We start from the raw sequence: 11,089 nt of genomic DNA on the forward strand, positions 1-11,089 counted from the left end.
GCAGTCTACAAACACAAGCAACATTTTCCTAATCCCTTACCACCACATGTTTATCAATCTCCATTCTTACCATATTTCCTCTGTATACTTTAGCTCAAAGTGGAAAATTTACTCTTATCCACTCTTCAATTATCTTTTGCCTTCACCAACCTTTACAACTTGCTATGGTAGTCAGATATCTGTCTTCGACTCATTTTAAGGCATTCATCCAAATTACTCATTTGAGTTTTTCCTCCTCTCCTCTAATTTACTCCCCCAAATCTTCCTTCATTCAACTCACTTGGCTAGCCCAGAACAATGCCAACCTCATCCGTTGCTGCTGCTCAACATCAACTGCTAAAGGTTCAACTTGGTCTTCGATCCAAGAGCCGCCCAGGTTTTGTTGAAGCAAAACCTGAATTTCTGACTTTAGTCTGTGTACTTGTACTTTTTCTCCTGTTGTGTGGGTTATAGGGATAAAGACAAAATGTCGTTTAAATTGATTTTATACAATAACACTCCAGTATACATAATGAAGGAAGAAAAGGACCAGAGTATGCCAGGGGACTCACGGTAAGAGAGGGCACCCAGCAGAATGTCAGGCAACAATTTGTCCAGGTGGAAGAACAAGTTGCAAACTTCAGATGATTGGCGTAGCAAATCCATTTTGTTCTCAACTTCTGTGCAGTCCAACATTTCAGGACAGAATAATGTCAAGAACCCTGTTCTGAGATGATACAACAATATTATATGCACATTTAATTTTAATATTATTACACCAAATCACAATATACTTTTTTAAATACTGCACTTTATGATAAATGCATTACCAATCTTGAATGCCAATGCAATATGCAATCACTAACTATGACAGCAAGTGAATACACACCAAGTGGTTTGCAGTTGTATGCTTTAATAGGGATAAGAGTTACATTTACAAATCACATTCTTCATATTGAAACACAGAAACTGAGGCCATTAACCCAATCCAGGATCCAAAGTCCAATAAACAACAACACAACAACTGGCATTTTAAGGCCATTTTCCCTGCTAGAGCGGGGGTTGGCCTCAAAGTCCAATAAATTGGAGTGAAAAATATGTAACATATTTATGACAATAGTCCTTTGGAAAGGTGTGGTTAGTAGAGCTAGGTGTGTGTTTAATTCTGCATTTTGATTTAAATAATGAAAGTAAAAGTTGTTTTTATATGAGACTAGCTGAAGTACCTGGCACTGCCCAGGGAATTTGAATGAAATATACATTTAAATACATGACAAATTGGGGAATGTTGGCCTCATGGTTTCGTGTCAATTAACGATCTTCACAAAACACATTACTCGATCGCTCCTGGAAAAACCCAGGCCATGTATAAGCGCAAGACCCAAATGAGGCCTGATGGCCAATTGTCTGCTTTAATCTGGGGTCAATTTTTTTTAAATCAAAACATAGCACTCAAACATCCTCTGGATGAAAGAGGAGGCCATGCAAAGTGTGGTTCCACTGGTTACTGCAGGGTTCGAATGCATAAACGAACAAATACAAACAATCTTTCTTATTTATATATTAGACCAGCTGAATGCACCCGGCGTTGCCCGGGTTCTTTTTGAATGAATTTACTACTATAATTCAGCTTTTACTCGCGCCCTTAGAAGATTGACTACTATAATTCAGATTTTACTCGCGGCCATAGAAGATTGACTACTATGATTCAGCTCAGCTTTTAATTGCTAAATGGGCCCAGCCCGGCCGAGGCGGCCTCGACCGGCCTCGACCGGCCTCGCCGCCTAGCCTATAACCTTCCCGGGGCCCATCCCGACATTTTTGGTTCTTTTTGAATGAATTTACTACTACAATTCAGCTTTTACCCGCGGCCGTAGAAGATTGACTGCTATAATTCAGCTTTTACTCGCGGCCGTATAAGATTGACTACTATAATTCAGCTCAGCATTTAATTGCGAAATGGGCCCAGACCGGCCGAGGTGGGCCTCGACCAGCCTCGCCACCTAGCCTAAAACCTTCCTGGGCCCCGTCCCTACATTTTTTGTTTCAGAGGTTTCCTCCTATCTTTCACCGTTCAGGAGATTAGTGCAATAGTGCAGACAAACAAACAAACAAACAAAAACTTTCTTATATATATATAGATAGTCAAGATAGTCACTATATGAAAATATCTCATTGAAATCAATAACTCATTTAAACTATTGCCTGTAGTTGTACCTTAATAGAATTTCGTAGCAGAACTTAAACAGTTCTACATTGGTCCATTCGCTGCCACTTTCCTCTGCCAAGTTGGGGTATTCCTGGATGATTAGGCACAAGTTAGTGACCATGTGGTCCTCCAGCTTGGCCAGACCTCTCCCTGTAAAATATCTGAAGGAAGAATGAGTGGCAAAAAGTGAGAGATTAATGTATTAGTAGAGTTTTTAATTCTGACATTGAGTCGAGTCTCATGGAGGAGTAAAACTACAGATGAGGAATTGACTTTAACCAACACTCAAAGGCATAGGTGAACACTTAAGGAGAGCATAAACCTTCATCAATGCACATGTCCAAACTTTTTTAAGGAGGCAATCATGTTAGATTGTCTATTCTTGACTGTTGTCATTTTTATTGTCTGCGAAGTGTTCATTCGCAGTGTCAAATTGAATCGCTCTCATCTATTTTGGCTCAGACTGTGACATCCCATCTCACTCCCCTGAATACTGTGGTCTTCAAAGGCCTGGGGGTTGTTGGTGTATCTAGGCAGCTGGCTGAGCATAAGAGTGCATTTATTTCACCACAACCAGGTTGGTAGTATGCCATCCCCGACCACCTCATATCTGCCCTTTCCCGCTTTTGGCATGTTGTCCACACATGAATTTCAACCAAACGGGCAGGCTTCAATCTGGCACCTTGTCGATGGCCTCAATATGCTTTAAAAAGCACCGCAAGGAACAGTCGACCTGTAACTTGTCCTTAATCCGGTGGGATGTAGAATGACGCATTTATTTACGCAAGCCTAACTCAGAGTCATAGTAGAGGTCACTATGGCCCATCATGGTCTGCAGCTGCCTCCAGCAAGGTTCAGCACTCCCAGCTCCAGTGTGCTCTGTTTTCTCAATGCAGGGTGAAACAGGCAGCCCCTGCTCTGCAATAGCCTAGTTCTAGTGACCCATCTCCCTCTATCAGGCTACTTTGATTCTTCTGTGAGCAATCACACAACAATCACTGCACACGGACAGCTGCTTACATTGCCAATCAGGACCTTTCTGTATTTCTCATGATCCTTTGTGTGCCTCCCACACACTGTCTTCCTGTAGGGGGCACTGCAGAGACCATCATCTGAGTGGGTTCATCATTGTCTTGGGTAGCCCAGCTGGTGGAGGCTTAACGATTAACGTGGCTGGCTTGGGATCTTAGGGTCCTGAGTTCAAGTCCCTGTTTAGTCACCGTTGAATTAACACCAGGTGGGATGACTCAGCCTGGCATTCTTCCAAGGTCGGCAAAATGAGCACCCACTTACTAGAACCAGGGGCATTGCATCAGGGGTACAGCCGCACTTCCATAAATGATGCAACCAGAAGCCACAGGCACATTGTCTTGGGCGTTCACTCCACAGCGATGGGAGGGGGAGAGTGGGTTGGTTGGCTTGGTGGGTAAAATGAGAAAATGAGCTTGTGAAGAGCATGTGTTGTGCTAATGCAGGATTTACAAAGAACATTTTAAAATCACAGTTTATCTTAAATATTCGCAAAGAACATCTTAACTTTGGCAAAAAAAAATATATATATATATATTTTCTTTAAAATTACACCTGATTGAATATCAAGGATTAAAATTACATATATATATATATGTCTGTGGGATTGTTGCCTGATCACAAATAACAATCTCTTGATAAATGACAACGTAGGGCGTAGGCTGTCGATATTAGAAAATATAATAATCTGGAATCTTTCTCAGCTTTGAGCTGGGCCATGAATTTGGGTGGGTGTCATGTAGTGTCTGGAAAAAAGGGTGACTTATGGGTCGGTCAGGCATTGCCACGCTTTATGAGCAGATTTGGTTGGCCGAGTGACCGTGATCTATGTGGGCGAGGGCGGTTGGGCCTTCAAGTAGTTTGCATTCAGCCAGCCACCGTGCCACAAATTTAACCTCTACTTGCAGTAATTGCTACTGTCTTCCACGTTTATCACCTTAACTCTCTCTGTGTTTGCCAGTACTCTGCGCAGATGAAGCGAAAAGTGTGGTTAAGCAATTGGTTCACTTCTGTCTGTGCGTCCATCCACAAACATTGATTTATGATTAGGAACAACTTGATTTCAATTGATTGTAATATTTTGAACACGAATCGGAAAACGAACTTGTAGCTTCGCATTATTTTGTCTCTGACTTCGTCCCGATCGCACATATGCCGAGAGAAGTGAGATTTATTTTTACTTTGTTTGCCTGTCTGGCAGTCAAAAAAAATTGAAAATCATTCAAAACAGGAAACTTACTGTTTTTAATGACGTTATAACGGACACAAACAACAGGCACAAAAAACGAATGCACTAATGTTAGATAAGGTGGGGTAAAAGCCACTGCGTCAACAGTGGTAATCTTCCACAATTATTTTTTTACGACCTTTACAATCTTTATTTTATTACAATTTAATTATATACTTCACACTGTACAGGGTGAGTCGTATGTCCCAGGACACCGTTTTAGCTGCTTATTCAAGATTTCTTTATACCTTGTATTTATTCTGTTATTTTTTTCAGATAATCTTACTATAATTCACCAAATGTCTGTCTGTCTGTCTGTCTTTTCCCAGGTACCGCAAAAACGGCTAAACCAATCGCAACGAAATTTTGGGTGGGTAATCCTGGGACCCCTTGGAGTAAAATAGGCTGTATATATTTTTTCCAATTAGGAAAAATTTTCCAATTTCCAATTTTCCAGTTTTTTCAAACACGATGGAATAATATTTACCAATATGAACAGTGATGTGGCTTTTGTTGAAATTTTACAAATACTGTTTAGATTTTTATGATTTGCGTGTGATATGATTTAACGGATGTTTATATAAATCGTTTAAAATAAAAAAAGCCTTCAATTTCTGAAATTTTGCCTTTTCATTTGGGCCTCCCAATTGAAGCCCTGCCCATTGGGCGGGTACCGTTGCTAGTACAAATAATGTATTAAACCAAGATGGCAGACACCAGTCAATTTACAGTGGAAGAGAGGCTGGTAGCAGTGGTGTGGTACCACGAGAGGAGAGAAACAAACAATACGATGAAACAGCTGCAAGAAGACTTCGAGGAGCGTTATGGAAAGCCAGCATCGTCAAAATCAAATCTTCATCTTTGTGGAAAAATCATTTTCATTCCAGACTGGAAGTGCACTCGACAGCAAGTGCAGCAGACGACCAATAATTCGTGATTTGGGAGTTCAAAACAATAAAATATCCATTCTCAGATCTACGGAAAAAAAAAATCATTACGAAAACGTTCTGCAGAGTTGGGTGTTTCGTATTCATCGATATGTCACACAATGAAAGAAGACCTTCACATTACACCATATAAACCATCTGTCATTTGTGAATGGGCAGATACAGATCATGAAAACAGGTTGACAGCTTGTGACTGTGGCCACCATGCAGTTCTGACCTGACCACTTGTGACAATGCCCTGTGGAGTACGTCAAAGCTAAGGTTGCAGAACATCGCATAACATCTATTGATGAACTGAAATGCCGCATTCAGGAAGCATTTGGTACCATAACACATGGTATTCTGTGTCGGTTTTCACACCGCACGTGGAGAAAAATTATCTTGTGCTGTGACAACGGATGACGTCATATGGGCCATGGAACCCCTGTGTGTGTATTCACCTGCTGGTGAACTCGATGTGTAAGGAGGTATTGTAATTGTATTACTGTAATATGTTATTACTCCTGGGACTTATGATGCACCATATAGAACACTGATCGCCTTATTATTGTTTCCAAAAAAACTCCAGTTTTGCAATACTTGGACATGTTAAATAGGGTGGTGTATAGGACTGGAACAACCATACTAAACTTCCAGAATTTTTATTTATTTATGTACATCACTAGTCATGGAACCTCCAGTTTCTGTTGAACTCAATAACAATCATTGCTGCCTGTGTTGTCACCCTGTTTACAGCTTTAGGGTACACTTTTTATTTTTTGTTAAATATTAGTTGATATCTCGTAGAATCCCAATGATGGTTCTGAGCCAACAATGTATATTAGAGGCAGTGTTAAAGGGGCAGTGGGATGCCTTCAAGGGGCAGTGTTAAAATAATAACTATCCAGCAAACAAACTCCCTCACTCTCTTCAATCCCACTGCTCCCTCCAGGTCTTCAAAACAGCTGTTCACCACCATCTCTTGTCTTCCCCCATCCAAAACCGTGATCTTTTCTACCCCTGTTAATTCACCCCAAAGCCACTTTTTTGAAATTCCGACTTCTTTCCTGGAAGTCCTAGCAGTGTCCATGTTTTTTTTTTGTTTTTTTTTACCTCTCCCACCCCCCTCCCCTCTCTTTCCCATGCCTCCTCCCCCCAAGCCCTCTCACTCCCACAGATCTCCCGATGTCCATGCTCTTCATCTTGTCCTCCGCTCCCTTTATCATATGTTTCATGTGTCAGTTTGTCTTTTTTATTGATCAATGTTAGGTCTTACACAAGCCTCGATCTTGTATAGAAAGAAAAAAAAAAGCCGAGAATATTATTATTCATTTTTCATCTCCCCTTGATCTATTTCCTCCCAACAACTCAGAAAATATGTCACATTAGCAACAACAACAGCAATAGGACCCGTTTAACAGGATCCATGCGGTTATATAGGAGTTGTGGCATGTAGTTCCTGGCACCATAACAGTGAAAGAGTCTAATGCTAGGTATAAAAAGAAGCCCCTGGTGCTTTCACTTTCAAATTATAGAAACCATGTACATATAGGTCAACAGTACGTCATGATATCTCAATAACAGACAATGCTGACGGTCCATTCCTGAAAATCTCACCGCATATTCATGTGTGCTTTGTCTGCATGCGAGTATCCAGGTGGCAGTTTTACATCGAAGAGTCGCTTCAGAAAATATGTGGCAACAAGGTCGTAGTTCAGATAATTGGGCCCTTGCGCCAGTATGGACTCGTACAGCAGTGGATCCATCACAAAAGTCACGTAACGGCCAGCCAGCTGCACCTGATGTCGTTTGACATGCATGTAACATAATGGGTAAAAATCAATGAACTAGGACACAGTAATACCCAAAAAGGTCTGTTTGTGCTGAAGATCATGTGATCACATACAGTGAACACGTCTCCATTCTTGGAGCACATGGCTTGTAAGAAGGCCACAGGGTCTCTTCGAAATGTGAGTGCGTGTCCAAGCCACGGTATCCATGCAGTCTCCAATGGTGGTTCCTCTGGCCACCTACAGTTGAGACAGCATCCACAAGAGCCTACTGTTTAAGGAGATCAAACTACATATCTCCGATGCAGATCTACAACAATCAACCTGTTCCTGGCAGGTTGTGTCATCACCTTATAGCACAACCGACACTCCAAGCTGAGTATAGTTATATAATTTGCTAGAGTCCAATATGTGTTAGTGTTTGGAGATTTGGAGGTTGGAGAACTAGCATTTCGAGATTTTTTAAAATGTAAATTCCTGGCCTTTTATTCTGTGGTATGAAGAACAGTTACCGTGTTACTATTGCATGTTTACATTGGATGAACCACCTTTACAGGCCATGTTTTCCCTGCAGAGCAGGGGTTGGTCCTTTTTCAGGCACCGTGGTCCCCTTTTTGAAGCAGTGTTTTATGGGCGGATGCTCCTTCCTGCTGCCAACCCTGTTAGTCGCCTTTTGCGACACACAGGGAATTTGCCAACCCTGTTAGTCGCCTTTTGCAACACACAGGGAATTACCAGTGAACTGTTACTCAATTTGCTTACCAGTGAACTGTTACTCAATTTGCTGGATGACAGGCTGAGTCAACCCCCCCTGGCGTTAATTCAGCGATTGACCAGGATTCGAACCCAGGATTCTAGGATCCCAAGCCGGCACCCTAACCGCTAAGCCAACACTCGGCTCATTTACATTGGATGCTGATAAAATAATTGATAAATAGAGTCCTTGAGCCAACTAGGAAACTAGAGCAGATGAAACATTTCAAATTTGTATTATGAACTGTGGAAGTGCGATTCGTAAAATGTCTCATAATGCATCATTGACATAATTATTAAGATGCGTCACCAAAGAAGATGGGTAAGAAAGGAAATGACTAATTGAGGTATGTCGTGAGAAGCTGTATCAAATAGAGGGTCGACAAAAGAGGGAAGGAGGTAGTAAAATATGTATAACGATCTACTTAGAGATCATTTCCATAATGAATCCAATTAGAATTATCAGAATAAAAATTGCACTCTTGAAACTAAAAATTCTTCAGAATGTAATATATATATATATATATACGTATATCAAACAGCATATTGAGGTGTGTAAGGTCCTGGGTGGAGTCCGAATTTTTTAACACTAGCCCCACGCAGGAATTTACTTCCTGTTTCTTTAAAAAAAAATATATATATATATTATATATATTATACAGCTGATATACATATAATACATAATACATATAATACATTATATGTCTGATATACATATAATCAGACAGCATATTGGGGTGTGTAAGGTGAGATGGAATCATACCTGAAACGAGTGGTCTTCATGAGAACTATAATGATTATTATGCAGGTGATGAAAATAATGGACAATGCATTATCCATGACTTTTATACCAAGCTGTATAACAAATAAGCGAATTTTCGGATTCACTTTATTATAGCTCTTCGCATATACTCTTCACTCAATGAATTCTCAGATCTTTCCCTTGAGCAAACCCTTCTTATATAAGTTACCCAACCCACTCCTGCTGCCTCGCCTTCCCCCTCCCTTCCTGTGTTTGCCTGTCTTGGCCTGTTCCTTCATAGCTCAGAGCGAGACAGCAAGGAAATACTTTGGTAAAACTAATATTGTACTGTATCTCACACAGAGAGGACAAAAAAGGCTCATGGAGGAGCTTGTACTGAAAAGAGTATGTACAAATATTACACATGAATGTGAGCTACCATAATCTTTACAGTGTGTCAATGCTGCCTTATGCAGTTTTTGGGGAAATGCTACACAAACCTGAATGGATTGCCAGGTCGATGCAGGATACTTTCTTTTTTTTTCTTTTTTTTGTATACAACATCGAGGCTCGTGTAAGAGCTAACATGAATCACAAAAAGACAAACTGACATAAAACATAAGATAAAGGGAGCGGGAGACAAAATGGGGAGAGAGAGGGAAGCACACAAGTACAACATTTGAGAGCAGGGACATCGGGAGATCTATGGGAGGGAGAGGGCTTGGGGGGAGGAGGCATGGGAGGGAGGGTGTGGGGGGGGGGGGGAGGCGAGAGTCGTTTGTAATTTGTCCATGGTTGTGGCGACAGCTCGCCAACTCTTCATGAAGGATAACATGGGATATGTAACGTCCACCAACTACAACAACAACAACAGGCATTTTAAGGCCATTTTCCCTGCTCGAGTGGGAGTTAACCTTGCGGTCCCCATGACAATCTTCTCCATTTTGCCCTATTTTCTGCATCTCTCCTTGTTAACCCCCTTGCCCGCATTTCTTCTTCCACCATCTTTAGCCAAGTCTTTCTCGGTCTTCCCCGTCCTCTACTTCCTTCTACATTCATTTCCATCACTCTTCTCAACCAGTCACTTTCATCCTTCCTCAACACATGAGCAAACCATCTCAACCTGTTTCTCTTCACAGCATCAATCACAGGCTCTATTCCCATCATCTTTCGCAATTCATCATTTGTCTTCCTCTCTCTCAACGATACTCCACACATCCACCGAACCATTCGCATTTCCACCCTTTCCAGCCTTCGTTGTTGCTCTACATTCATTACCCGTGTCTCGCTCCCATAAATCATAACACTTCTCACACATGCAGCATACACCTTTCCCTTCAGCTTCAACGACACTCCCCTCCTCGTCAGCATGCCACTCAGTTCCCGAAACTTCTTCCATGCACATCTCACTCGAGACACCGTTGCCGAGTCTGATCCACCTTCTCCATTCAGCACGTCTCCGAGGTAACAAAATGTTTTCACACCTTGAAGAACCAACGTCCACCAACTAATATCGGCATATCGGCAGTCGGAATGCCCAGTCCAGACGGGATGTCCATCCGAGAGATGGCACACACATTTATGACGATAGCCCGATATGTGAAACACCTGGGTGATCGTTTTATAGCTGGGTCGAGATTCTAACCTAGGCCAAACAGCTTCGAGATGAGTGGGCATACTTAAATGCCATTCTGCCAGCTTTGCTAATGCAAATAAGACAATTTTTTTTCCTGAATTTGTGAAAAATCAAATGTCAACATAAGCTCCTGTGTTCTCAGCACATTTTTTCAATCGTTGGACAGCAATTTCTCCTGAACGCCAAAGAAATCCCCTCTGGCAAATCGTCAAACATTGCGGATTGACCTTTCTAATCCGTCCAAAGTTGTGGGTTTGCTGGCATATGGTATGCGTTTTCTTTAACCCATACCCACACCAAAAAAAAAAAAAAAATCACACAGGTTCAATCAGGACTCCTGGATGGCCACTCTATCCACGGGCCTCGTCGCACGATCTATCTTCGTGAAAAGTGGGTGTCCCAACCAATTATGAACTTCAATCAAGAAGTGCGGAGGGGCACCATATTGCATAAAAATCCTTTCATCTGAGTGATCCCATTGCTGAATGTTTGGAGGAAGAAAGTTTTGAAGCATTCCAAAATATCTCTGCCCGCTCATTGTATCGCGAGGATGTAACGTCTACCATTTCTGCGTAATTTCCTGTCCAGCAATGGCAGTTTATGGCTGTTGGAAAAACCACCAACATGGAAAACAGCCCCATCAGACCAGACAATGTTATGTAACATTAAGAAAAAAAATCAGGGGTTTGACCCCCAAAATAGGTATCGTACATTTCCACCGACAAATCACATGCCATGCTCTTTCATGCTATATATCAATATATTGCATAGTTGTTGGAAGTATTGAGAAGGTGATT

At 41.6% G+C, this 11,089-nt stretch overlaps 1 protein-coding gene across 1 annotated transcript in view; it reads right to left on the reverse strand.

Moving 5' to 3' along the window:
• The window catches only part of PTGIS (prostaglandin I2 synthase), a 30,858-nt gene extending 21,980 nt beyond the window's left edge, over nt 1-8,878 (reverse strand). The window contains exons 1-6 of the mRNA XM_068120905.2: nt 8,678-8,878; nt 7,278-7,401; nt 6,989-7,170; nt 2,197-2,349; nt 552-706; nt 281-435 (exon numbers count right to left, since the gene is read on the reverse strand). Of these exons, the coding sequence (XP_067977006.2) occupies nt 281-435; nt 552-706; nt 2,197-2,349; nt 6,989-7,170; nt 7,278-7,401; nt 8,678-8,754 (846 nt within the window). The 5' untranslated portion in view covers nt 8,755-8,878. The remainder of the gene's footprint in view (nt 1-280; nt 436-551; nt 707-2,196; nt 2,350-6,988; nt 7,171-7,277; nt 7,402-8,677) is intronic.
• Between the last annotated feature and the right edge of the window lie 2,211 nt (nt 8,879-11,089).

This window comes from Myxine glutinosa, chromosome 6 (assembly GCF_964187855.1).
Source record: "Myxine glutinosa chromosome 6, kmMyxGlut1.1, whole genome shotgun sequence".
NCBI lineage: Eukaryota > Metazoa > Chordata > Myxini > Myxiniformes > Myxinidae > Myxine > Myxine glutinosa.